Consider the following 26,495-nt stretch of genomic DNA (forward strand, 5'->3'; position numbering starts at 1 on the left):
TACAGTGTCTTGATTGTGAGCTGAATTGTGCGGTTGATAGGGTGCACCTTCTTAATACAGCTAGACACTCTCATGCAAGGTTTCCTTCTTTTTCTTCTCTGGAAGGTTTTTGATTCACTTTATCTCAAGGATTAATTGACCTTGGAATCATCCACGTCATTTGAACTGGGGTTTGGGAGGGAGGGTCTTTGTGGATTCAACGCTTCGTTTACCCCGGATTTTTAGTTCAATCCACGTGAACAAATCCACTTGGTCAAGTCTGGACTCCGAGGTTAGCCGTTTAAAAAGAGGCGTATCGTCCGGCAGTTTTTTATGAGTCGAGCTTGATGAATCGAGACTGCGGGGAAATACCAGCGCCAGGTTTGTCTAGAATTGACATGGATGGTAGGATGCCAGGATGAGGTTATCTGGCAGCCTGCTTGGCTTATCACTCACTGATCTGCGCCGTACAATAGATTGGTAGTGGTGTGCACTGACAGACAAACAACCAGACATTTGACAGCCTTACCAGACAGGTTGGGTTACATTCTTTGTTCTCAATTACGGATTTCTTTTTTGTAAATTGATTGAAAGCGATGAACGAAAATGATGGTGAGTTTTTGGGGGCTGTGTTTGGAGAGATAGCCCCCATGTGCAATGCAGAGGATAAGCCAAGGGCCTCATTTCACAGCCGACTTTGTTACAGGGTAAGGCTGCGGCGCATGAATTTTTGTCGCTTCAATCAATTGACTCGGCTCGGTCAATCGATCGATCTTTGTCTTATTGTCGCTTAGATTGTCGCTATCAATTGCACTTCGCGTTTTCGGGTTTGCAAGTTGTCGGGTTCGCTTCCGATACAATATCCTTTGATCAAAACCTGGATGTCGGCTGACTGTCGGATTCGGCCAACGTGGTTTTTAGTGCGCGACGATCTTCCAGTCCGTCGCTCGGCTTCCTAACGGCTGTCTGTGCAACTCTTTGAGTTTGCAGCTCGTCAACTTCGTTAGCCATCACTGGCTCTGCCCTAAACTGCCGAGTGGAGTTCTTCAATTGATTGAAATAGACGCCATTCAATTTGTGGATGATCCCTGTCGCTCAGTGACATGCCGATGGTCTCGATTTGTCCAAAATGTTGTGTTGCAGATAGCTTATTTGAGTGGTGATTGAGCTTGATGGAAGCTACTTTCTATGGCACGCAACAAAGCAGCGGATGGAAGTAGCTGCTATTGCTGTCTATCTCTTGTCTGATTGGTCGGTAAAGGCACTTGACCCCGTAATTCCTCATCGCGACGGGAACACGCACTGACGTAGCATACATTTCGCGTGGACATTCCTCGTTCTGGTTACTTAACTCCCGATAATTGTACCTGCATACTCGTCAATATCCATAAACTCATCTCGGCAACCTTCAAATAAGTGCAAAAATGACAGAGCCTCGCACGCCTCTCAATCCCGCAGTCGCAAATGCCATGAATGCTGTATGACCTCCAACACCACCGCCTCAAGCCCAACTAACCCGTGCAGCTTACAACGAGCATCGTTCAAGATAATCTCCTTGCAGCAAATGCTCTCCCAAAACCAACTACCAAAACAACCACCGCATCAGGAAAGAAGCGCAAAGCCCCAGAAACATCCTTAGAAGAACAGATCGAAGCATACAAAGCAGATCTCGACGACGTGCATCCGACATACCACTTCGAAGATGACCCCCTTCCTAGTTGTGCTTCCATTCGTACAAAGTTGAATAAGCTTTTCGATTCAGGCATCATGACAAAGGCGGAGTTCAGTAGGGCTACTGGTGCTAATTCTAACTCGCTGAATAACTTCCTCAAGGCCAAGGGTCCTTATGGAGGATCTGGAAGTACTGTTTGGAGGAATGCGTATAATTGGTTTAAGCAACGAGATGTCGCTGGTTTGAAAATGCCTGACCCTAAGAAAAGTCAATCAAAGAAGCAAAAGAACGCAGACGGAACGCCCTCATCAGGAACGAGTACTGGTCCAGATCTCCTAGACATAAGCAATATCCATCTGCCGGACGAAGAAATCGACGATGTCCCCATCTACGACGACTGCGACGAAATCCGGCGCAAAATCAACGCACATATGAAAACGCCCGGTTTATCACAAGCACAGTTCTGTAGAGACATGTACGCACAGTTTAAAGTCCCCAAGGGCAAAGGAATTCAGTCGAAGCAGCTATCGGACTTTCGTGGTGCCAAGGGTGCGAATGCGGGTGCTAAGAGTGCGGTGTATTATGGTGCGTATGTGTATTTTGAGAAGTTGAGGATTGCGCAGGGGAAGCCGAGGACGACACATTCAGAGTTGATGATGGATTTGAATCCGGGGGGTATGCCGAGGGATGTTGACGATAGGACTACTTGGTTTATTGGAGCTGCGTAGGACATTTGAGCAAGGATGCTTACTGGTTGTATGCTCTTGGTTTCCTTTGACCTTTGTATAATAGTGTTTCTGCTGGGCAGTATCTAGGATGTAATGCTCGTGGGGCGTCGTTCATATGGAGTTGTTGCTTCAACTGGCTCAGGTTCGTTTTATTAAGTACGCATTGCGGGCATCTTTATCACCAGATGAGTCACTAGCAGACCCCGAGTAGTAGCTGGCTCAGGTTCTTATATCAGAATGGAAGCAAGGTCTATTTTCCCCTGCTATTTACCAACTTAATTAGAGACGAATCTCAAGTATACTCAAATCCATTTCAATTCCTGAGCTGAGTTCCTGTCGCTTTAGGCTGAGGATTACAGACCTAGGGTTGACGTGGAGGCGAGCGATGTGCGGGAGCCCGCTCTTGGGATCGCGGACCCCAACTCTGCCTCAGCTCCGGGGCTCAGCCTGTTTTTATCCTGATGCTAGATGCTTTAATATAGAGGAAGGATAGTTACCAGTGAGTTTTGCTCGCTTTATTAGGTAAAGTATCAAAGGCAAGCCACTTAAAGGTAGTAGAATATAAAGAGCGGGGTTTCTTACAATTATACACTTATATTATTCTTTATTAGTTTATAGATATTTATACCTGTAATTAATAGTCTTACTTATACTAAATTGTATATTATAAATGTAATTAAGTTTCCTTTACAGTCTATAGTATAATACTATACTACTAATAGATATAGCTTAGGTTTAATTTAAATTAAGTAAGCTCTTTCTAGCTTCTTTTTAATTCTTATCTCTTTACTCTAGAGGTACAAATACGTGTGTTGCACTTCACCTCGTTGTCTGCCTTCTTTTCTGCCTTGCTGTTTACCTGATAGGCTCTCCCATCCTATAGGCCAGCCTTCAAGGGTAATGGTGGCAGTGCATGAGGCGTGAAATTACAAAAGGAAGAATAGAAAAGAAGAAAAAAAGACTAATGTCTCTACTTATGTAGAGCGATATTTCTAGGCTTTATGTTGTATTCAGAAACAGTTCATCCTCTATTCTATGTCACGTTTAGTAACAGAGTATACTAGCGAAACCTGCAATTCCCAATGCTATGCCTTATTCTATCAACGACCACCTTTGTTCTATTTGCGATGGCATATTAATTCGTCCTCATGATGAAGCCGAAAGAGTCGATAGGTTTGAGGAGCGATCTGGGGCCGATATTGCCAACTCAATTGAGGCTGGTTGTCGACTGTGTACGATGCTGGGCGAAATATTCAAGATTCGTCATATTCCATTGTCACATGCAAGAATAACAATCACCCCAAGGCTAGTAGGTCTCGGTGAGGTGTTGCTCAACAGGTGGCAAGGAACGAGGGGAACAGAAATAGGGAAATGCCGCCGAATCGACTACCTTGTGACAAAGATCGACGGGTTGGAAAATATCGATATAAACCTAGTTCCAACGGATGGTAAGCACCCCCATAGGGACCTGGTCATGAATATCAGACTAACAATTAGCAAGATACACCCGTAACGTAGCCCTTCGCCCCGTCTAGAATACAACGAGAATTCCCCCTTTCGTTGAGCACAAACAGCAACTCATCCTTCGAGTCCCTAAGGGAATGGTCATATTTCTGTCGGAAACACCATGAATTCTGCAATCAGGATCGAAGACCAGAGGGATGGCTACCTACCCGACTTGTGGATGTTGGCAACACAGACTCACAACCACCCCGCGTCATTGTGACAGCAAACGAAAGAATTAAAGACTGCGAATACCTTTGTCTCTCTCACAGATGGATAGACCTCCCACTAAAGCTTGAGAGTACAAATATCGATAAGTTGAAAAAGGAGATTCCTGTTGAAAAGGTTTCACAAACCTTTCGGGACGCTTTTATAACCACGCGGAAACTTGGATTTCGCTACATCTGGGTTGATAGTTTGTGTATCATGCAAGATCACCAATGCAAAGATGGATGGCAGGACTAGCTGACAGAATCAGCCCTGATGGGAGAGAACTACAAGCACGCAGCCTTGACTATTGCCCCGACACCAACGTCAGATATGGCTGATGAATTCTTCTCGAACCGAGACGTGTCACAACGGACCCCTTTGGAAATCGCTATTAGAAGAAAGGCCCCGAAGGATATGAGCTGGAGCATCTGCCAGCGTACTCAGGTTGATGTCTCTGGCCGTTACTATTGTTTCTCGGAAGATCTCTGGCTCAGTCAGGTGAATCGAGCTCCCCTGAACCGCAGAGGCTGGGTGTATCAAGAACGGCTCCTGAGCCCACGGACAATCCATTTTGCAACAGAGGTTTTCTGGGAGTGCCGGATGAAAATAGCATCGGAGATGTTACCAACGGGATTCCCTCACTCGGAGGCAATCGGGGTTTCCAAAAGCACAAAATTTTGGACAGGGAGTTTCCCTCCAATTGACAGGTTTATAGATAAGTATAGCAAGTGGATGGTATTTGTTGAGAAGTTCTCTCACTGCCACTTGACCATGGACCGTGACAAGCTGCCAGCTATAGCTGGGGTTGCTGCGGTAGTTGAAGTATCAAACGATCAATATCTTGCCGGTCTTTGGCGAAATGGATTAGCTTCCCAACTGATCTGGAAACGTTCTGAGGAGGGTCTGATCTTTTATGAGCCCCCCAGCAATTATCGAGGTAGGAATTGTGCCTTTTGATGATATCATCCTCTGGCTAACATCGCTCGCAGCCCCATCATGGTCCTGGGCCGCGGTTAACGGTCCGATCGAGTTCCTAACCAGTGCATTCTATATTGATAGAAAAAGTAGATATACCGCAGTTATCATAGACTGCAAAGTAGATCTGCTTGTCGCAAACGATCTATTTGGACAGGTTACAGGAGCGCGATTATGTCTCACGGCTGATCTAACTCACATTTCGCCTGAGCGGATTGCAGCAAACTCACAATGGACGTTGACATTGGATGACAAAAATGTGTCCATGAGGGTTGTAACCTACTACTTATGTGTTTTTGCAGCGCATGTTTCTTGGTGCGGTGACCTTTTTCTGTTAGTTCTCGAGCCAACTGGTGCCAAGAGCGAGGAATTCCGAAGGATCGGGTTACTCTCTATTAGGCTTGGAATCAACAGGCCTTTAGAGGGTTTCAAAATATTTCAAGACTGTAATGTTACCATTGTTTAGTCTAGTTTTAACTTTGTGTAGCGTATTGACTGGGAATGTGTATCACGCGAACTCTTTTAACTCCGACCTCCATAAATATTTCTGTTGAAAATAGCCTCAATCCCATGATATGATCTGATCTGCTACAGCGGGGTAAACCCACAACCGAGCTCTTTCATGACATATCATTTACGTTGCAGCAACAACCTACCAACAGATGGAGCCTCAAGAGCGGAGCACTCTGTTGTTGGTTCGGAAAATTCATGTGTCTACGCGGCGAACAGGGCACCCCGGCAGGATGGCATGTTGATAAAAAGAGGCCGAGGCAGCTTTCACTTTTTTTCTCGGTCTTTTTTGTTACAAAGTCATTCAGGTTTTTAACAATGGCTACTCATGATACTCAACCTTTGGTGGCTGATGAGACAGTAAGACGTGCCAAACCGTTATAAAATATTTCGTTTAACAGGACTGGTGTAGGCCCAACCTGACGACGACTCTCTATATGTGGAGGTACGCAATTATTTCCCACAGAAGGCCGCAAACTGACAGCATTTTGGTAGGATATCCAATCGTCGACCCAAAGTATAAGCAGCAGCATCCTCCAATACCGGCAAGAGAATGGTAGAACCTATCACGGATACAAGGATGGAAGTTAGTACAAACTCTTGAACCAAGTTAGCCCGCGCTAATTGTGTAGAGTACAATGTTCCCAACGACGACCAAGAGAACGAAAGGCTAGGTACAGAATGCTGACTCAATCCATCGCTTCGTTGCTAATGAGTCTAGACCTGCAACATGCCATCTTCCTGCGAACATTTGATGATAATCTGGGGTTCGCACCACCAAATGATCCAGACGCCGATGTCAAGAATGTCCTTGATATAGGCACCGGAACAGGAATTTGGGCCATCGACTTTGCGGATGAACATCCCGGAGCTGAGGTTCGTTTGATGTACTTCCCAGTCTGTGGTGTTCTGACTAGTATAGATTATCGGTGTCGATCTGTCTCCCAGTCAGCCCAGTTTGTATGTATCTGTGTTATTTCCTGTAAATAGACTAACCGTTTAGTGTTCCACCAAACGTGCGGTTCATTATCGACGATATCGAAGAAGAGTGGCAGTATTCCACTCGCTTCGACTACATTCATAGCCGAATGATGAATTCAAGCGTAGCAGACTGGTCGAACTACGCCGCCAAAATCTACGAGTACCCACCAACCTAACTCATCATCGCGAAACATTCTCAACTGACCTTTTCTAGCAACCTTGCGCCTGGCGGCTATGTCGAACTCCAAGAAATCAACGTCTTTGCAACCTCCGACGACGCCACTTTAAAAGAATCCCACGCCCTCCACCGCTGGGCGCAACTCCTCCAGGATGCATCCGACAAGCTCGGTCGTCCCTACTTTCACGTCAGCGGCTTGAAGGCTGTCCTCGAAAAAGCAGGCTTTGAAGATGTCACCGAGGCCAACTTCAAATGGCCTTCTAACCCGTGGCCCAAGGACCCTAAGCATAAGGAGCTGGGATTGTGGAATAATGAGAATGCGCAGTTTTTCTTGGAGGCTGCGTCTATGGCGCCGTTGACGAGGGCGCTGGGTTGGTCGAGGGAGGAGGTGACTGTTTTTGTTTCACAGACCAGGAGGGAGGTCAATGATAAGAGGATTCATGCGTATTGGCCTATGTAAGTTATAGACTTCCTGTTTGGCTGTTGTGAGCTGACGATTAATTAGTATCTCGGTATATGGACGCAAGCCCAAAGATGCTTGAGGGTATGCAAGAAGAAGAGTAGTTGCGTGATTAAAGGTATTATTGATTGAGTATGCATTTGAGGACATATACGACCATGTTGCTTTTGAGGACTATATATTGTGGAAGAAAGAATCTCATTGAATTTGCTGATTCATCCCACCCTCTCTGATAACTCTATATCTCCTAGTCGTTGATAAACCTCTGTCTCATGAGTCGAAACCACAGAGGCAGTCGCATTTCTCAATCCAATCGTCTGCCCTGAACCCTCTTGAATAACCTGAAGAGTGACAGTCATGCTGCATCAATGCTGAGAGGCAAACGCATCGGCATAAATATCCATATCGGCGACAAACCCGTTCAATCTGGTGGGTGTCCAGCCTAGCAACTGCTTCGCGCGGTCAGATGAACCCCGCAGACTAGTCCCCATCGCTTCAGCGAATAGATCATCTCCAGGGCCTACCAGCTCGTATCGACCCTTGTATCCCCAACGCGAAGCAAGCGCCGAAATTATTTCGGTCATGCTTTCACGACTCGTCACCAGATCAAAGACAGGATACACAGAGCCTCCGTTGATGAGGGCTAGCTTTTCGAGAGCCTTTTGAAAACCAGTAGCTACATCGTCCACATGGACAAGGCCGGGTCGAGAGTCAACGCTTAGTAGAATCTGAACGTTGTTCGACGAGCCACCTCGGGACGCTCGGAGGAGTGGGAGAATGAATGGTGTCCATATGGTACTTTCACCGCCGTAGATAAGTGCTGGGCGTATAACAGCCACATCAAGAACGTCAGAAGCAGCTAAGACGGCATTCTCATGATCGACACGCCACGCGATAAGTTGCGCAGGGGGTTTCGGGGCATTAGGACGACATCCATATCGTTGACTTGCTTGTCACTTGAACCGTGAACCCAAGTGCCTGAACAATAGACGAATCCAAGCTTAGGCATATGCGTCAGACCGGCGAGCTTTGCGTTGTTTAAGCGCTCCTGACCAATGCTTTTGACATCCGCGAGGAATTGTGCAGAGTTCTGGTTGGCGCCAGAAACATCAACAACAATGTCAATGTGAAAATTGCGGATGGCGTCCAGATAAGCGGCCGGACTGTTGACGGGGTCGGGACAGATCACGGGCGTGATTTCGGCCAGAGCCAGGGACCTGGCTTTGGTCTCGCTGCGGGCAATCCCGTAGACTCGATGCTGGCCGCTGCGGACGAGCACGTCGCATAGTCTGCTGCCAAGATAGCCTGTGGCGCCGATAATAAGAACTTTGGGCATTTTGGAAGTCGAGGATGGTGCTTTGCTATTTGGGTTGATCGGATTATGTAAGTATACCTTCTTGAAGGCTTAAGATAATACGATGAGTAGCCCCGACATTACAGGGACGGAAAGCATATCCTTTTTATCTTTCAATGTATGTGTGTTACGTGTGCAGTTTGAACTGCAAGATAAACATTTCATGTTGTCTCGACTTATCTCCGACATCTCTCCCCCACTGATTGTAAAGCATTTACATAGCGAAACGGAATTTACATACGGAGCTGCCAATTAATTCCCTTCCACCGTTCCTAAAAGGGCACTTTGGGGATAGTGCTGAGTGGCTTTAGCGCCCATATACAATGGCGCGCCGGAGATAAGCGGGCAGCAACCTGACGGAACTAAGAATTACTTTATTCAGAAGGTATTAAACCTCATTAAACCCGATAGGTTATGTAATTAGAATAGTTATAATTATGTAACTATCCACGGTCTTGGCTGGAGTGTCGCCTCGGGCAAATCGCCTAGTACCAAGTTTCCGTTCAAGTACCACCCACACCCAGTCATCAGCAAATGGATTTTGGGCTGTACACATGCGACTCGAGAGTCAACGACAGTGTATAGACCTCTACAGTCCTTAAGCGATGTTCTAACAGTTGAGTTTCTGAAGAGGATGAAAGCTCGATGAACAAGTCCAGTTTCCCTAATAGCTTTGGTCTGGTGGATATTGGACAGGAAAGGCGACCTTCGGTCAGCAAAGGTTGGTAAGTCTTTTGTTGTTTCCAACCAATACCGTTCTCGTTGTATGTCATTTAGTCCTTTGAGGTTGTGATTGTCCCAGAACAGGGCGGCCAAATTCACTCTACTTTCCTCGCCATGGACGAGCTGGCCGATGCTCATATCCCTCACTAGAGCAGTAGACGCGAGCTGCAGAGCAGATATGGTGATGGCTAGGAATATCGCCACGAAACCCCAGATTGAAGCGAACTGGATGCTGCCATTCAATGATCTGAGCAGGTTGCTTGGAGCGGCGTTGGATGGACGGATAGACGAGAGCTTTGCCGAACCATCAATGGTAACACTTTGGCGTTCCAAAATAATTGATGCAAGCATTGAGGTGCAGACCCTCAGTAGTTACTTAGTTTGGTTCATGGATTGAAGAGAAGGCAACTTACACTGCTTGGTATGCCGCTGCTAATCGTATGATAAGCGTTGTGGCCGTGACCGATGGCGGAGCCCAATTATTCGAAACCAGCCATAACCAGGCTGGACTAGGATTGTGGCCTGTGGGATACGACCAAAGAAATACTAAGAACCCTACTGCACCCAGCATGGCTAGCACACTGAGCAGCAAGGTGACGATAGTCAAAGCAGACAGCTTGCGCCATCGAGACACTTTTGTGCAGTGATAGGAGGGGGTTTCCGTTACATTAGACTACGGTTGTTTGAACAGAAGGCTCTGGCTAGACCGATCCTGTATTGGGGACAAAGAAGCCATTTCGACAGGATGTCGCACTGGATCTGACTAGAGAGTGCTTTTCTCAAGTGGGAGAGCGATATGACAGAGTAAGTGCTGAGCAGGGTGCTTGATATAACAAATAACGGCATACTTCACAAGCCACACATGAAGCTTGCTTCTGGGGCTTATCAAATTTTGGTTGGCAGCCCATCCGAAACTAAGGCTCTCCAGTTCTCGCACCTTTGCACATTATGCAGCCAAAAAGACTCTCAGAGCACTGCAAACACGGTTAGGCAGCTACACAATTAGATACGAAAACGCGAATGCTGTACTACCTTACTGGGAGTTTAATTATAGGACAGCTTCAGTAGGCCACAAGGCAGTCATGGCTATCGGTCAGTGTAAGAAAATCAAATCAGGCTCTGTAAATAGCGCACTAAAAGTCCAGAACGAGACTCTTGCATTATCATGGCAGTCTCTCAGGTGGGTAATGAAAGACTTGTCTTTTAAGATTTAGGAGACCAAAATAAAGCTCTGGTCTAAGCTGGGATAAATTGATCAAGTCATTTCGTCCCTTGTGCTTACAGCGGTTAATTCTTCTGTCACCCTGGCGAGCAGCAAGACTGAAAACGACTCTGCTGATGTTGATCGGTGTTAGGTTGTGATATAATTCGCATCAGAGCGTGCTGGTAAGTGTCAACCGATGGAAGAATGTATAGTAGTGTCAGGGTTCCTGACCTTCTCTTCTTATATCGTGCAATAGCTCATCGACGTTTTCGTCTTTTTAATTCCAGCATTTGAAAATTGGCACCTGAAGAGCAGGGAGTGGCTGTAGACTTGGAAATCGGCCAGATCTAAATGCATCTTCAATCGAACAATCGCCTAACCGATCGAAAGGTTTACGTTCGACTAACATCTCGTAAAAAGTAGAACCGAGAGAAAATATCTCGCTCTTAGTTGTCGGCTCTTCCACATCAGGGTGGCAGTGGCTCGTTTCATACCAAGTTAAGCACTGCTTCCCATCAAGCGATGATCCCGAGAAGTCGCCAACGAGAGCATTGAGCTCACCGTTTAGGAAGATGTCATTGCAGGAGATGTCGCAATGATGGATACCCATCGAGTCAAGGTAAGCGATAGGATTGACTGCTTGTTCCGCCCCGCGCAGTTTGATTGCGAGAGGCTGCGAGCTTTGACTAAAATATTGCCTGATGGATATGTGTTCTGCGAACAATACACTGTGCGTCTAGGATACCATAAAATCGCATTATTCCTTCGTGCCAAGGTGAAACCGATGCTATTCGCTCATAGACAGCGATTTATGCTTGCCTTTCGTTAATCTGGTCGTTGTTAAAACATCTAGCTACAGCATCAAGTCGGTACAACCATGAAGAAAGGCCCGCTCCGACGGTCGCATTGCTCCGGATACTTTGGGGTACCTGCAGTATTGATTCAATGGGGTGTGACATTGTTCTCACGTAGATCGCAAGAGGCATCAATAGAACTGAGTTGCTGTACGATTTTGAAAACGTCGCTACAAAATGAGGATTATGTGTTGACGACAAGATTAAGAGGCTAATGCTAATGGCTGAAAAGCAGTACTTTTGATGGATATCTGGATTGTGCGATGCTATCATATTGAAAGCAAGATAAGCCTGTATTCAGAAAGACATGATCTTGTAATCTCCATCGAAAGATCCATCAAAAACGATCTTAATATTAATGTGAGTCCAGAGCTCATTTCCGTTCTTCAAATACAGTTTCGTCTGGCCTTGGCAGAAAACAGATTGACATTGAGGCCAACCCCATCTTTGAGGTTTCCGTGAATGTCATCAATGTTGATTCCAGTAATTCCGATATTAACACCGATGTCATAGGTACTGGTATCAATAGATCCGTTGATCTGTGAAGCGTGAGTCTCTTGTTAACCTGGTGCGTGCCTTTACCATCTGTGCATACCTTAACCGGGCCAAAGCTCCACGCAATCTCGTTGCAGCCCTCATCTATATCACGAAAGGAGGATTCCTCAACCTGCTCCGCCTCCCACATGTTGTAGCCCTCCTCAGGGGGTCTGAGGGAGACAGTGGCACCTACGTTCTTGTTAGTGTCTTTGTAATTCCAATCTCGACGGAGAATTGACTTGGCAGTTTTTTCTTGGGCTTCAGGTATGTCGTAGGTATTAAAGCGTTTTGAGGTTTACTTTAGCTTAGCTCATGATTCGGGCCGGTATACAAAATACTCTTTCTTGCTTACTTTCTTTCCGTCCTTTTCTCATACTTCTTTTACATTCACTGTAAACACGACAAACACCCTTCTTACAATGCTGACCACCTGGCGCAAGTATAGGAATATCAGAATTATCATTAAGAAATTTAGGAGAATCAGCAAACAGATGTTATCCATGTTGCGCTTTTGCACATTCTCAATATTACCTTTGACGCGGCAACTTCATTGTCGGAATTTGAACAGCTGCGGGGAGAAACAGCTCAACTGTCAAAGGCTTTAAACAAATCTCTGGACTTGCTTCCGACACTGCTGGTCTATCCAGCAAGCCTTTTAAAGTGACTACAGTAGATAAAATACCCAAAAGTCGAAGTAGTCTTTACACAAGGTAATAATACTACGATGTATTGACCTTGAGCTCTCCTGCCTACCCTATAGATACAACACAGCACACTGAACAGACGGTAGTACGGGAAGGTGTGAGCTGTAATTCAATGAACAAGTTAGAAAGCTTTTAAGTACTATTCCAATACGAATGTGACTTCATACCAATAAATATATAAAGTAAACACCTGTTGTCATACTAACATTGGAATGAAGTACAATCGCTTTTTCTATCCTGGAGCTTTTCACGTAGAACGTCCGTTAAGATGCTGTATTAAAATGTGCATGATACTTTGTCATAAAGGTAGGTCTCCATCAGACATCATTCCTCCTTATCATCGATGTACATTTCTCAATCGATATACTTGCTTGCAGTGCCGCAACCAGAGTCCCCTAAGACACACATGGTATGTGATGAACTCTGGGGCAATCAATTTCCTTGGGGCACCCTGTATTCTACTTGCGTCACTAGCTGTTTCAGTAGTTGTCTCTTTCAACTTGACGTAACCGCACTTGGCAACTCCAAGGCTCGATTGGGACGGGATCAAAGTGAGACATAAGGGACAAGGATGTCCCATTTTGAGCTTTTCGTCTCGCGGAGTACAAAACTCAATCGTTCTGTGGATCCAAAACGCTGCAAGGGGGTACGATTTCCAGAAAGAGTCGGGTGTGTCTTATGTGACTGATTCAGATTCGCAGATCATACCCTCAGCTTAGACGCTCTCTTTATTCGTCAACTTTGGAATGTAACCTTGCATCGAGATCGTATCATTCCTTCATCAAGATCAGTAGATCTCACCGGTGAGACGGCTCGTGCCGCCACCAGTTTAGCTTCCGCAAGGTTAGCTCAATGCCTCGGGGGGTCGGACGATACTCCTGATGAATTGCCGACCAACCTCGTTGCCTGCCTCAGCATCAAGCTGCGATTGCATAAGACAATTGGGATAAAGCTTCAGCCGTCCAACTTGCCGAGATTGAACGGACACGCCCCAACGACCAAGAGTCACCTCATCCAAAAACTTGTCGGAACTATTGCATCTGCCGACGCTATCATGAGGGCGTCTCAGACGTTTGCGGCAGTCCTAGCAAAGGCCCTGCGGTGTCTCTAAGAAGGCTCTCTAGTGGACGTGTTCCTCCCTCGATTGATCGTGTGTAAGAAACTTCCTTGTTTTATGAAGGCAATAATCTGTCTGGGGGCTGTCTGGTTTGATTAAAATAATCCCTGTCGATATCTTTCGCAATCCCTTGATGTTACTGTTGCTTGAGTGACCAAGTCGGCCATGCATGATTCTCAGGGTAGGGTCTCTAGTGGTAAGTGATGCAAGGGCGGATTGGAATGTTTTGTCTTCCTCCATTTCAACAAATCACATAGACCCAATGTCTCTTCGAGTGCAGATGCTCTGTTCCGTGTCTCGGTGAGATCGTTGCTCCTTTTGTCTTGCGCGCAGAAACTGAGACAAGGCTCTCGTGACGTTTGAGCTTGTGGGGGAGATGCCGCCTCCCCTTTGCCGGAAAGAGTCGATATCGTCCCGTGTCTGAGATCGACAAAAAGCGTCTTTTCGACATAGGGTGTGTGGAGAGGCGCCACTATCGACAATGTGAATCTGTCTGAATGATTTTCCTGCATCAGAGATTGGCTGTGTTCAGATCAACAGCTGCACTGATGATCTTGTCGCCTCGTCTTGGAGGGATTGAGAGACACTCAGTTCAGCTTAGATGCATCTTAGTCAAGTTGTGCCAAGCTCACTCACAATCCCATCTGAATAGGGTGTAGGACGATCAAATCTGGGCGCTTCAAGCATATCCGGTCCCAAATTGGCATTCAATAATGGTCAATTGACTTCCGGTACATTCAAGTTCCGGTAATAGACTTCGGAATCTCTTCAATTCTTCGGCCTCTCGGTGGGGTTGTTGAATCTAATGAAATATTTCCCTCACCTTCTGAAATGGTGTTGTCAATCTTGACTCAAAGGAGCACATTCTTTCAGCCCGTGTGTTATAACTAATTGGATGTGACGCAAACAGTGACTGAGCCGCCTGCGCCAGGGATATTTACCCTCCAATCAACACTGTTCGGTGGCCTCCGAGGCCACGGCGTGAGATCTTCCTGTCTCGGATCGATTATTAAGTTCGATAAGATTGAGTTGGTAGAGAAAGAGTTCGCTCTTTTCCTGCTGACAGTGTAGCTAAGGATAGGCACCCAGTTGTACGTCATATAACAGTTCCACCTGTCCCCATCAATTGAGCAACCCGATACTTTGCAGTTACTTCGTGGCCTCTGACCAAGGCGAATATAGACTTCACGTACACCTTGTCCCCTACCAAAACTGTCTGCTGTGTCTGTAGCAGCCTTTTTCGTTTTCACTATGGCTTGGCCGGTTCGACTCTGCCTGGTTCTGGGGGCCCTGTCGTGGGTAGTACAGGCTGATGAATGTCCAGGAGTTGGCTCTGATAAGATGTAAGGCTCACCTCTCTTTTCATGGGTATCGCAGAGCTAACTTCAACCAGATCCCGTATCAAGTTCAAATCGTTCGCCAATTCTCAAACCTTTGCCAAACCTGGAGACGGTGAACTCAATTTTCTGAACAACGTCGCGACCTTGCAGGACTGCGCCAACCACTGTGCGGTTAACGACCTTTGCAAGGCTTCCGTATGGAATGAAGACACCCACGAGTGTCGACTCATCAAAGACACGGATGGTTGTCAAGATGAAGAACCCGGCCATCACTCTCTATGGAGGGTTGGCTTCATTGCCGAGGATGATAACGTCGGATGTTCTCCACAAGAAATCGACGCGAAGTGTGCTGATAAGGCAAACGCTGCGCGCCTCGAGGCTGAGAAGAAATGCGATGTACGCAGCAACGACCTCAAGGCCGAAGTAGCGCGCCTCCAAGCCGAGAACGCTGCTCTTCGCGCCGCCAAGAATAACGCAGAACGAGAGTTGGCCGAAGAGAAAACGGCCAGAGACGAGGACAAAAAACTTCTCAACAGGCAGTGCCAAGACAAGCTCAATGAGGAAATCAACAAGCGTAGACAAGCCGTCAAGGACGCGCGAGACGACGCCGAACGCAACTGCAGGTCAAAACAAGACAAGGATCTCCAGAGCCAGCTTGATGAATGCAACGCTAAAAGCAAGACGGACAAGGCAGAGCGCGAGCGTATTGAAGGCCAATGTGCCGAGGATCGCAAACGTTGTGCCGATGGTTATGACAAGCTCTCTCAGAAATGCGTTGACGACTTGTCCAAGGCCAACCAGAAGGCGAAGGACTCTGACAACAAGTGCAATGACTCCCTCCAACAAAAGAACGAGCAGCTTCAACAATGCACTGACAACCTCAAGAATGTCAAGGACCAACAGAAACAGTCCGAGAGCAAATGCCAGACAGACAAGACCAACCTTCAAAAGGAATGCGAAAACACTCGAAACAGCGACAAGACGGCGTTGGAGGCCACATGTCAAGCTGAGAAGGATATCATCAATAAGCAGTGCGCCCATGACCTGGACTCTGCCAAGAAGCAACAGAAGCAATGCGAGAACAAGTGTCAAGCCGAGAAGGATGTCATCAACAAACAATGCGCTCATGATCTTGATGCTGCCAAGAACCAGCAGAAGCAATGTGAAGACAAGTGTCAGGCGGAGAAGGAGGTCATCAAGAACCAATGCGCCCATGATATTGATTCTGCTAAAGCGCAGCAGCAGCAGCAGTCCGAGAATAAGTGTCAGGCTGAGAAGGATGCCATCAAGAACAAATGCACTCAAGATACTGATGCTGCTAAGGAGCAGCAGCAAAAGCAGCAGGAGTCTAAATGCGAGAAGGAGAAGGATGCCATCAACCAACAATGCACTAAGGATCTCGATGATGCCAAGAGCCAGCAGCAGAAGGAGGAGTCCAAGTGCCAGAAGGAGAAGGACGAGCTCGACAAGCAATGCAATGATAAGCTGGCCAAGGAGCAGAAGACTTCAGATGATAAATGCAAGAGCCAGAAGGATGACCTTCGTAAAGATTGCGAGGACAGATGCAAGGCCTCGGCGCGGGGCAAGGATGACATCTGCTACAACCCTGGTGGCTTCAGCGCCTGGCCCAACACACTCCCACCCTTTAACGTCGACAATACCAACTATGTGCTGAAGCCCAATACTCATGTAAACCCAGGAAGATTCTCCCTACGCGAGGCTAGTTCACCCGCTGCCTGTGCCAGGGACCACTGCAACAACGAGAGCGACTGCCTTGGCATTCGCTGGGACGTCAATACGGTAAGACAACCAAGTCATTTTTTTCATTCATTGCTAACCTTTTCATCTAACAGCCTGACAAATGTTACGTCTTTATCGATTCGCCATATAGCCCATTCGAGACGAGTCGCATGAAGAACTACCCCAACTCTTACATGATCTTTAAGGGTGACAAGATCTAGTAAACATTCTCTGGGAAGACTGGAGGTGTTGTGCGTCTGTTTGCGCATCATGTTAGTCTATGATTTTAGTTTGAAGTAGGACCCGGGACGGAATGGATAGTCAGGACGGATGTAATAAGCTCATTGTTGGATAGGTAGCAGATAGCAATCAATATTTTCCTTTGTAAAAATAAACGTCTTTGTGTGTGATCGTGACTGCTATTTCTTAGTCTTTGTTTATTGCTAGGAAAACCACAGCACAAAAGGTTTTCTGCCACGGATATGCCACTTTGCAGTGTCATGGATTGATGACGACGGTGATTTAAACAAAGCTTAAGTTGCTCCTGTGCTAGTGCCTTATGGGTAGGCCACATGGCGCCTTTCCTGTATATTGAATGTACCCTAGAGATAGACTACTGCTATTTACTTTCCGGACTGGCTTTCTTTAAATTCATATACGGTAGTAGATGAAATGCAAGATTGAAAATATGACCCTTTTCGGGGAGGGGTGCCGGATATCTAACCTTTAGATACGCCTGGGAGTCAGCCAGACAAGGCCTACTCTTAACGACCTCCGTCGCTTGTCTGAATCGATCATCACGGTATGCCAGTGTTCTTTGGACATTTCATTTCCAATTACAATTCTCTGTATTGGCAAACTTGCAGCAGTCTTAAAAGCAGGTACAATAAGAAACGTCTTCCCAGAAAGATTGAAACCTTCCCCAACTTTCCACCTGCGGTCCACCATTCAACTACCAAAACACATTCTGATCCTGACGATGTTTACTATCTAGCATGGCCAAAAGAGATTGCCTTTAAGGGCCGAACAATACGCTATCGATCCAGAATTGGAGTGTGGTTCTGTTGTTTCGCAGCTCTGCGAATTTCGCGTCCAACTTCTCAGCTGAGACACGGAGCACGCCGTCAAACTCCGGCCGCTTGCTTACTTCCATTAAGCCGCTCAGAAACTTCTCAGCTTGAGGTGCACTGCCGATTTGGTTGGCAGAGAAAAGAACAGCTGTGAGTTGTTAGTGACTTGTACTGAGTCGTATAGAGATAGACTTACCATCGCGGGGATGGAACGCGGCTTGCAATTTCTGCTGACAGGTAATGATGGCGTTCTGCAAGGTGTCTTCAGCCTCCTCGGTAGGCCACCCATCAGTGATGATGATGACAAGGACCGGGCGCTCGAAAGCTGCTCCTGCGTTGGTCACGCTGTAAATGAACGGCTCGAGAATCTTGCTGTTCAGGTTTGTTCCGATCTTGGTGCTGCCGTCCGGAGAGAAGCCCATTTGAGCCTTGAGCGCATCACCCTTGAGGTTATCCAGGCCACCGCTTGACTTGTTGATGAAGCGGATATGAGCACCCTTCTCATCGGCCGAGAACAAGCTCATTGTACTGGCAATTTGACTGACGATCTCAGACTGGTTTGGCCATCGATTTTCCTCTAGCATAGAGCGGCTGTCATCTGCACATCACCTGGGTTAGCTATATCTGCAGTAATGGACGCTGGAAAGGGTACTGACCACAATAGATGATAGGCTGGTACAAGGCCATATGGAAGGATGACCTGACCTCTGCAGCAGTAAAACGTAGGCTGAGACTTGGGTCGTTAACGACTGTATGAGCCTTCAAGAGAATGCTGTCCAGGACCGGACTGCCCGGTCCAAAGAAGCTCTCCAAGCCATAAGTGGCGACGACATCGTCTAAAATGGATTTCAATTCTGGCTTCGTGGTTGGATATGCGGATACCTGCGAGCACGGGCGTCTGTTAGTTGTGTTAACCACTGACTCTTTAGTAGCTTACCGATGGCGCCGTGCGAGGCTCAACAATCTCTTTGTTGATCACCCTGAAAGCATCGATGACACTGTCTTGCAAGGGCTTCTTAGGTGCGAGGTAATCAATTGCGAGGAACGCCGACGAAACGAGGAACCGTGTAAGTGAGGTCCCAGTTGGGTTGAGAGGGTCTGGGTCAACAAGAGCCTCCTTCACCTTGGCGTTCAGAAGACGATCCGCCAGATCCAGCGCCGTCTCACCCTTGCTGTTCGGCGTATTGACGGACGCTCCCTTGTCCTTGAGAGCTTTGACAATGAGAGGATCCGGGTTGTTCCTCAACGCCCGCATGAGAGGGGTGTCATGGGGATAGGAATCGTCTTCTTCATCAATCTTGATGTCCGGGCTCTCAAGAAGGATCTGAACGACGCGGGCTGCATTCTCTTTGGCATCGACTGCCATATGAAGCGGAGAGAGACCATTGGGAGACTTTTTGTTGATGTTGGCCTTGTGATTGATGAGAAGGCGGATTGCGTAAGTGTCCCCGTTCAATACGGCATAACCGAGAGGCGTATTGCCATCAACCGGTTTGTTGATGTCATCGCCACTGGCCATGTCCTTGAAGTCATCTCGAGTAAGGGTCCTATCTCTGACCCTGTCTGCGATAATGGTGGACATAGTGACAGTCATGGAGATGGATGCAAGGGGGAGGTAGAAAGTGAAGTTAGATTGAGTTGTTGGTAGAAGGATGTTGGTAACTAGGGATGAGAATGCTAATAGTCAAACAGCAGAAAAGAGTCGACTTATACTTGTCAACCCATGTCTCAATACCGCCCAAATTACCTGGTTCTCAGATTCATACGCAATAATCTGGCCCAAACCCAATCCCGTCTACGGGGGTACGGCACTCGGCCCGCAAGACAGTGTTTTACTTTTGCATTCCCTGTCCTTATCTTCCGACAGGGGACTAAAATAGCGGCACGGGTCTCTCCGCTCGACCATGGTCACGCCAGGGACGGACCGTGGCGTTCGCGGGTGAAATTGTCTCCGAGACATTTAGTCTTGTGCTGACAGCTGAAATCATCGATTTCATGTTGACATGCTTATGACGGGTGAATGTGAAAAACATCTCTCGTCATCTCTCCAAAGGTCACGGGTACTGTCTTTTCTCCGTCCTTTACCCAGAACTAAGCTCCAAAGTATGAAAACAAAGCATAAACGACCTTGAATGCCGTATACTGGTCCTGAGACTTCTGTATCCCATCATTTGCGGGGCGTGTCCGGTCTTAGACCTTTCTGGTCTTCTCCCTCCTTGCAGCGGATTCCCGCCAAGCGATCCTATGGGATCAATCCTAATTCGACCCTTTGATGTCTGAGGCCTCAGTCTCGTATGGATACAAGTCTTACCCCGTCATCAGGGTGTTGGGAGAATTGGCGGCCGAAAGCATATGACTCAAGTCTCACACATTCTCGTCTCACATCCTATTGGGTTATAAGACCTGGGTCAGCTGTTTGATCCCCTCATTCCACGACGCAAGACAAACCCACTACCAAGGCAATAACATTCTGACAAGGTGAGAAGATAACGCTATGCACCTTTTCAGACACGGGAACTATCTCCTCATCTAATCTTCTACCCGTCATTCCTTAGATCCCGACGCTAGAAGAAAAGACCACTCAGTGTTTCAAACGTTCCCAATGACCCCACCACCTATTCCACAACATTCCAAAAACGTGAACCACTATTACATTGCACTATTCCATACCCCCCCCCCCCCCCTCCTCTCCAGATGTTTCTTTAAATCACCAATAAGAGAGAGACTTCCAAGCGATGTCAGCCTCAACGAATACGAATGGGGCAACGGGACTTTTTGGCAACCCCGAGACGGGAACCAGCTGAACAGGGCAGGGCTTAGATTGTAGATCATCTAGCTAAAACAGGATGTAGAGATCCTCGCAGTCAAAAAAGCAGAACACCGACAAAGGGAGAAGACTCAGCCATCTACGTCGTCAGGGAACGGCATTGGCAAGCCAGACAACACAGAGCTAAGGGAGCAGTCAGTCTCAATACTCGCAACTAGCTCAAGCAACATTTCCCCTTGTGGTGGTCTCTTTGTAATGGCATTTTGTGCAAGACAGTCTTAGTGACTGGTCTGAAAAAACAGAAACTTGACTGAAGGTTTGTCGAGGGCTCTTTTTGTCAGCCTTTTGCTTATCTTGGGGGGTTGGTGTATCGAGGCATCATGACCGATGCCTCAATGTAGATCAATTCATTTTTCCTTTTATTGCATAACCTTAATCCTCTTGAAGGAGATACTCTATTAAGTTTCAGCGCAACAATAACAACGTACTCCCTTATCCACCGCTGATACTCACACGATCATCGGGATTTTCTACTTTATTCAGAAAGAATAAAAGCCAGATGCAACAATCAACGTTCAAGAATACGCAAGACCTACCTTAACACATGTAACTGTATTGTGGACTTCGAAAAGAAACCCAGATTGCCCCACACGGCCTGAAGCTGAGATTCTAGACCACCTCTTTGGGCTTACATGTTGACGATTAGGTCTCACAAGAAGGGGAGACGGACACTTACATGCTGCATCCCGAGTGGCTCAGATCAGATGTCTTGAATCTGATCTACGATCAAAAACCTTAGATGCCTTGCTTGAAGAATGCGTGAAGAACTACCCCGCTTCATATGCCGCCCGGAGCGGCTGAGTCTCTGCAATGTCTCGATAATAAGTCAAAATTTTGACTCTTGAGCTCCCTTGACATCATCTCCATACCGGGGCTCTACAGAGTCGATGTCTCTCTTCCATTACAGTTACAACTGACACAACTCCGTCGATACCAACCGCATTGAGGGCGCCCCGGTATGAGGCTGGCTGCGAGCGGGGGATCTACCAAACTCCGGTTGCATCTGAAGGACTTTGTCAAGTCAGCCTCGAATGGATAGCTTACCATATGATCATTAAGTACTTATATCTCTTTACATCACGCCATCTCTGAGCCACAGGATCCAAGCAGCAGACACACCACCACCTTCTTCTTCTTCACTTTTCCACGACAGCACTTTTTATTTCCCAAACAAGCCGTCCCCAGCGCTGTCACCATGACGCGCCTCAGAGACGTCGCTGTCTTGTTTGCCAGCTCTGTCGTCTTGGCACAAGATCCCCATCACCTCCTCGATGCGGGCTCCTCTGGGCTATTGACAACTCCATTGGGCACTCAGGCTAGTACATTGGGCTCATGCTTGATGGGCTCGGCCTGCCAGAAAGTCGGCAAGAAAATCACCCTCGATGATATTGTCATCTCCACCGACGCTCATGGAAACACAAAGTGTTGTCCTCAGGGCACCACCTTTAACGGGGTCAGCTGTGTCTATCCCAAGTCCACTGTCTGCCCGCCTAACATGCACTTTGCAAATGGTGTCTGTATCCTCACCTCTGGTCCTGTCTGCGAGGATAAGAACTTGGTGCCGACCAAGGACGGCTGCGCCTCCAAGGTCCCGCCCAACTGTCCTCCGGAAACTGTTCTGGATAACGGCCAGTGTGTGTTGAGGAAGGAACCGACTTGCCCAGGCGGAAAGAAGATCGTCAACGGCCTCTGTATCACCGATCAAGTACCCAAATGTCCTGAAAAAGGTTTCCGTGCCCAGGGTAATCTCTGTGTCCATGAAGACGGCCCGACATGTCACCAAGACTGGCTCAAGGTGGTCGATGGCAAGTGTGTGCACATCAAGGAGCCCACCTGCCCCGATCGTACCAAGCCAGTCGGTGGCCGTTGTATCCATGAACAACCCCCAACCTGCCCAACCGGTTTCCGCATTTCTGGCGACACATGTGTGCACGAACGCGGTCCGTCTTGCCCTTCAGGATCCACGTACCGAAACGGCGTGTGTGAATACAGCAGACCACCTTCCTGCAGGGAAGGAAGCCTGATTGATGGCCAATGTGCGACCGACAAGCAGCCTGATTGCCCTTCAGGTTACAAATTCGATAAGGTCGCCTTCCGTTGCCAGCGACGGGATACACTCACCTGCCAGGCCGGATACGTGAACCGATGGGACCGTGTCAGTGACAAGATTGCATGCTGCCCCAAGGACTTTGGAGGCTTCGATGGCACCTTCTGTACCCAGGACTACCCAGGCTCCGGTAAATGCCCTCCCAACTCGGAACTTCGCGACACCAAGTGCGTCACCAGTCCTGGAAGCCATCCTGAGTGTGACGGCGGAAAAGGTTTTGTTGAGAAGGGCGTCTGCTACAAGAAGGAGGAAGCCTTTTGCCCGAGCCCTTTCAAGGTCCTCAAGGACAAATGTGTTTACGAAACGGATCCTTACTGTACCGATGGCAAGCTCTCCCCTACTCGCATGGAATGCATCATTGAAGGCCCCAACTGCCCCAGTGACTCAATCGTTGTCGATGACGAGTGCGTCTCCAATGTGCACATCCCCGAATGTCCTACCGGCCTCAAGCCGAAGGGCAACTCTTGCATCGGCGAGCCCACTCTCAGCTGTCCTCCCGGAACCACCAGGAGCGGCGAATACTGTATCTACGGCGATGTTCAGCCTGGCTGCAAGGACGGTCTCGTTCTATTGGGCGACAAGTGTGTCACTCGTACCACTTCCAAGTGTCCCGAAGACACGATGCCTGAAGGGGAGTACTGTGTCTCTATCCGAAACCCTAGCTGCCCGGAGCCCGACTACGTCTTTTCACTTGAGAGACGCGCTTGTGTCCACCGCTACAGACCATCATGTCTCCCTCCTTTCTACCTGAAGAACGGACGGTGTGTTACTGATGCCCTGCCAACTTGTCCCCGTGATACCGTCCGCAGCGGAGATAGCTGTATCACTCGTGCCAACTGTTCTGGGGACTACACTCTGATAGGAGACCGCTGCGTTTCCAACAAGGGACCAGTATGTGAAGACCCCTTCACCGAGTTCGATGATAAGACGGGTCAGTGTATCTCCCGTTCTCAAACCCCTTCATGCCAGGACGGAAGCACTCTCTCTGGCGGCAAGTGTGTTCTCAAGGCCGATTGTCCTCCCAACACCACCCCCATGGGTGATTACTGTGTTTCATACCAGAAGCCGGCCTGCCAGGATGGCTTCACACTTGAGAATGGCGAGTGTGTCCTCAAGAAGGGACCATCTTGCCCACCTGGCTACATTGCCCGGGGCCCCGACTGTTACTCTATCAAGAAGCCTGTTTGTCCTGCAGACAGCGTTATGGATGGTGACCGTTGTATTATTGGAGTCAACCCTGACTGCATCATTCTCGGCACATGCCCTGAAATCGCTTAGTTGTGATATGGGGCTTATTGTCGTAGCAGCTCGGAGATTGAAACAGTTCCCTGACGGACCATCACTCATTTCCTGTTTTTTGCCTTTGTCATACGTCGTTCTGTTGATGCGGTGCTGGGTGAGAAGGCCATTTGAGAGCCTTCGAAGCCAATTGCCCATCGCTCGTCTTGTGCATTATCCTTGCTCAATTTTCTTTTATTCACTCGCTTAGTCTTACTACCATGTTATGTTAGTTTCACAAATAATAAAGGTCCATGTTTCAGTATTACAAAATTACTAGTGAAGTTTGTGTGAACCACATCAAATAAGTACTACTCTACTGTATCAACAGGTTCACCCAAGCCTATCCTTATCTGTATGCACCCACAATGTATACTAAACCTCAAGGCCCCGAATCATCTCTTCTTTCACCGCCTTCAAAAAGTTCTCTATGAAGACCTTATCGTAGTAACTCTTATTCCAGCTTGCTGTCAACACAAACTGATCCCTAAACGTCCAGCCATGACACTGAACAGCCTTTGCTATGGTCTGCGTCCCCAACCAAAAGTCTTCTACTACCACCTCTCCTTGGTTCTTTCCACCTGAAACGGGATACGTGCGATCCAAGACCTTCTCTACCAAGCCCATGCTGGCAAAGTCGACAGCCTGAACAGTCGGCATGTCGGGAGGTGGAGCGGTATTGACCAAGTCAAGAATCCTTCTGATGAAAGGAGCACCAAGATCAGCAGTGGATACGGGTTGTGCCGCGTCGTCCTCGAATCCAGAAATTCTGGCACGTCCGTACGACTTTTGCAGCTCCTCGCACACTTCATCGAAAGTCTTGTTCTCGTTCACCACATCCAAAACAACAACGGGGAAAGCAGCGCAGTATTCACCAATGGAGTACTGAGGCGTGTTGTATGGCGAAGGGAAATCTTTCCGTATGTCAACAGGGGCGAATCTCCCGTAAGATTTGCACAGCGGGTGTTGAGGATACCTCGCAGAACAGCGAATAATGGCAGCATGGGTCGCGAGCGATATTGTGATGCCTTTCCCTTTGCTCGCTGCCAGTAATTGACTCGTAGTCTCTTTACCAAAATGGAGAGTGGCTCTGGTGGAGTCTCCGGGGATAGCTTCATCACTCCCCTCTCGTGGGGGAAGCGCCACGCTGGGCGCACCGGCCAACATGTCAGTGTACATAGTATCTGCAGCTTTCAACATGTAGTCTGGGGTGCTGGCCTCGTCGGAAAAGGTGTCTAAGATCCAATCCACGTTTGGTGCTATGCTGCCATCGCCAACAGGGGACGTGAAACTGTCGAGTCCGGCGTCAGCGCCCTTGGCGAGGGATTGTGAGAGAACATGAAGAAAATTGACCGCAATCGTCATTGCTGAACCTCCATCCATACGCCAGTGGCTCGTTTGGAAGAGCACTTGAGAAGAGGAGGGAATCCAGATGCAAGTCGCATACTCTTCATCTTTGGCTGTTTGGAAGAGAGCTGTTGCGCTTGTTGCTTTGTGATCAATTGTGAAAGTCTTGGCCAGCCATTCCTCAGCATCATAGGTGGGGATGAGTATAGCGGGAATGTTTCCGTATTCATCAGTGTGGTTTTGCAAGTTTAGTACGCTTCCAAGTTGTGGATGATGTTTTACTGTCCCAGCCCATGCTGTACGGATGTGGGGGACTGGATCGACCACCGAAGCGGGGAATGACACCTTCAAAGCGGTGTATATGGAAAGGTGTTCCTTTGCGAGGGGAGCTGTGACGGTCTTGAAGTGATAGAGTAGCTTCTCAACTGTTGAGAAGGGACGAGCTCGAACATCTCGATTAGACGTGAGGGTGGTGAAAGCTGGCTCTGATCGAGCAGTGATGGGGTAGGGGTTCAGGGAGCCCATGATCCTTGTTGAATAAGAGACGGTAATTATCTCAGCGATGCCAAAAGGTTGCAATCGTTTGGGATGAGAGACACGCGCTGGCTGATGAAATGGATATACTGCTTTTCATGCAAGCCCCAGGCTTTAAGTCAAGTGCCTCAGCGCAGATATGACAAGACCTTTGCAACAGCCAGTCCGAAGCGGTTCAGTCCAAAGTCGTACGGCCTTTGCGGAGATAACGACAGCGGTCACTGTTTCGTATTTGTAAGCTATGAGCAGATATGGACGATACGATGGCACAATGGCAATCGGAGACAACAAGACCCTTGCTATTTCTAGGGGCATTCGGAACTTCTCCCGGCGGAAGCAAGTTGGGCATCGCATATTACAGGGTAGTCTAATCCTTGTCAGCTTCGAGTCCTTAGCGTGGTGCATGTCAGCTTAACAAAAGTCCTTAGCGGCATGCGAGTCCCTTAGCGTGAGTCCTTAGTGTCAATCAAACCATGTTTCATCGCCTCGACATGGGGTTTTCGCTTCCTTCTGCTTACTGCCAGTACCGAAAAAGAAGGGTCTCTTTTTGTATGTCGTGGCCA

At 47.9% G+C, this 26,495-nt stretch overlaps 10 protein-coding genes across 10 annotated transcripts; 5 read left to right on the forward strand and 5 right to left on the reverse strand.

Annotated features, from left to right (window-relative positions):
* Positions 1–1,307: 1,307 nt before the first annotated feature.
* B0J16DRAFT_414146 (uncharacterized protein) lies at positions 1,308–2,564 on the forward strand. The gene is made up of 2 exons (XM_046133415.1): positions 1,308–1,457; positions 1,504–2,564. Exons 1-2 carry the CDS (start codon positions 1,404–1,406, stop codon positions 2,377–2,379), a joined length of 930 nt encoding a protein of 309 aa, XP_045982304.1. The 5' UTR covers positions 1,308–1,403; the 3' UTR covers positions 2,380–2,564.
* A 1,801-nt stretch (positions 2,565–4,365) lies between these two features.
* Positions 4,366–5,533, forward strand: B0J16DRAFT_398087 (uncharacterized protein; the record flags this gene model as incomplete). The annotated part of the gene is made up of 2 exons (XM_046132364.1): positions 4,366–5,029; positions 5,082–5,533. 2 exons carry the CDS (start codon positions 4,366–4,368, stop codon positions 5,531–5,533), a joined length of 1,116 nt encoding a protein of 371 aa, XP_045982305.1.
* A 342-nt stretch (positions 5,534–5,875) lies between these two features.
* On the forward strand, positions 5,876–7,420 carry B0J16DRAFT_121648 (S-adenosyl-L-methionine-dependent methyltransferase). Its single transcript, XM_046121608.1, has 9 exons — positions 5,876–5,937; positions 5,990–6,022; positions 6,073–6,163; positions 6,210–6,251; positions 6,299–6,453; positions 6,500–6,537; positions 6,581–6,718; positions 6,773–7,192; positions 7,242–7,420. Exons 1-9 carry the CDS (start codon positions 5,896–5,898, stop codon positions 7,276–7,278), a joined length of 996 nt encoding a protein of 331 aa, XP_045982306.1. The 5' UTR covers positions 5,876–5,895; the 3' UTR covers positions 7,279–7,420.
* B0J16DRAFT_398088 (uncharacterized protein) lies at positions 7,421–8,532 on the reverse strand (the record flags this gene model as incomplete). Its single annotated transcript, XM_046132365.1, has 2 exons — positions 7,421–8,068; positions 8,125–8,532. 2 exons carry the CDS (start codon positions 8,530–8,532, stop codon positions 7,562–7,564), a joined length of 915 nt encoding a protein of 304 aa, XP_045982307.1. The 3' UTR covers positions 7,421–7,561.
* Positions 8,533–8,985: 453 nt separating this feature from the next.
* Positions 8,986–9,844, reverse strand: B0J16DRAFT_398092 (uncharacterized protein; the record flags this gene model as incomplete). Its single annotated transcript, XM_046132366.1, has 2 exons — positions 8,986–9,592; positions 9,687–9,844. The coding sequence occupies 2 exons, from the start codon at positions 9,842–9,844 to the stop codon at positions 8,986–8,988; spliced, it is 765 nt and encodes a 254-aa protein (XP_045982308.1).
* A 1,873-nt stretch (positions 9,845–11,717) lies between these two features.
* On the reverse strand, positions 11,718–12,242 carry B0J16DRAFT_319476 (uncharacterized protein; the record flags this gene model as incomplete). The annotated part of the gene is made up of 3 exons (XM_046125521.1): positions 11,718–11,870; positions 11,927–12,057; positions 12,221–12,242. The coding sequence occupies 3 exons, from the start codon at positions 12,240–12,242 to the stop codon at positions 11,718–11,720; spliced, it is 306 nt and encodes a 101-aa protein (XP_045982309.1).
* A 2,698-nt stretch (positions 12,243–14,940) lies between these two features.
* Positions 14,941–17,111, forward strand: B0J16DRAFT_414148 (uncharacterized protein; the record flags this gene model as incomplete). The annotated part of the gene is made up of 3 exons (XM_046133416.1): positions 14,941–15,032; positions 15,083–16,829; positions 16,883–17,111. The coding sequence occupies 3 exons, from the start codon at positions 14,941–14,943 to the stop codon at positions 16,988–16,990; spliced, it is 1,947 nt and encodes a 648-aa protein (XP_045982310.1). The 3' UTR covers positions 16,991–17,111.
* A 673-nt stretch (positions 17,112–17,784) lies between these two features.
* On the reverse strand, positions 17,785–19,421 carry B0J16DRAFT_398096 (uncharacterized protein; the record flags this gene model as incomplete). The annotated part of the gene is made up of 4 exons (XM_046132367.1): positions 17,785–17,987; positions 18,036–18,437; positions 18,496–18,721; positions 18,777–19,421. 4 exons carry the CDS (start codon positions 19,419–19,421, stop codon positions 17,785–17,787), a joined length of 1,476 nt encoding a protein of 491 aa, XP_045982311.1.
* Positions 19,422–21,861: 2,440 nt separating this feature from the next.
* Positions 21,862–24,051, forward strand: B0J16DRAFT_319479 (uncharacterized protein; the record flags this gene model as incomplete). The annotated part of the gene is made up of 1 exon (XM_046125522.1): positions 21,862–24,051. One exon carries the CDS (start codon positions 21,862–21,864, stop codon positions 24,049–24,051), a length of 2,190 nt encoding a protein of 729 aa, XP_045982312.1.
* A 298-nt stretch (positions 24,052–24,349) lies between these two features.
* Positions 24,350–25,548, reverse strand: B0J16DRAFT_340322 (uncharacterized protein). The gene has a single exon (XM_046127661.1). The coding sequence runs from the start codon at positions 25,432–25,434 to the stop codon at positions 24,427–24,429; it is 1,008 nt and encodes a 335-aa protein (XP_045982313.1). The 5' UTR covers positions 25,435–25,548; the 3' UTR covers positions 24,350–24,426.
* Positions 25,549–26,495: the final 947 nt, after the last annotated feature.

This window comes from Fusarium flagelliforme (genome assembly GCF_020744385.1).
Source record: "Fusarium flagelliforme strain FIESC 12 MPI-CAGE-AA-0113 chromosome Unknown B0J16scaffold_4, whole genome shotgun sequence".
Taxonomy (NCBI): domain Eukaryota; kingdom Fungi; phylum Ascomycota; class Sordariomycetes; order Hypocreales; family Nectriaceae; genus Fusarium; species Fusarium flagelliforme.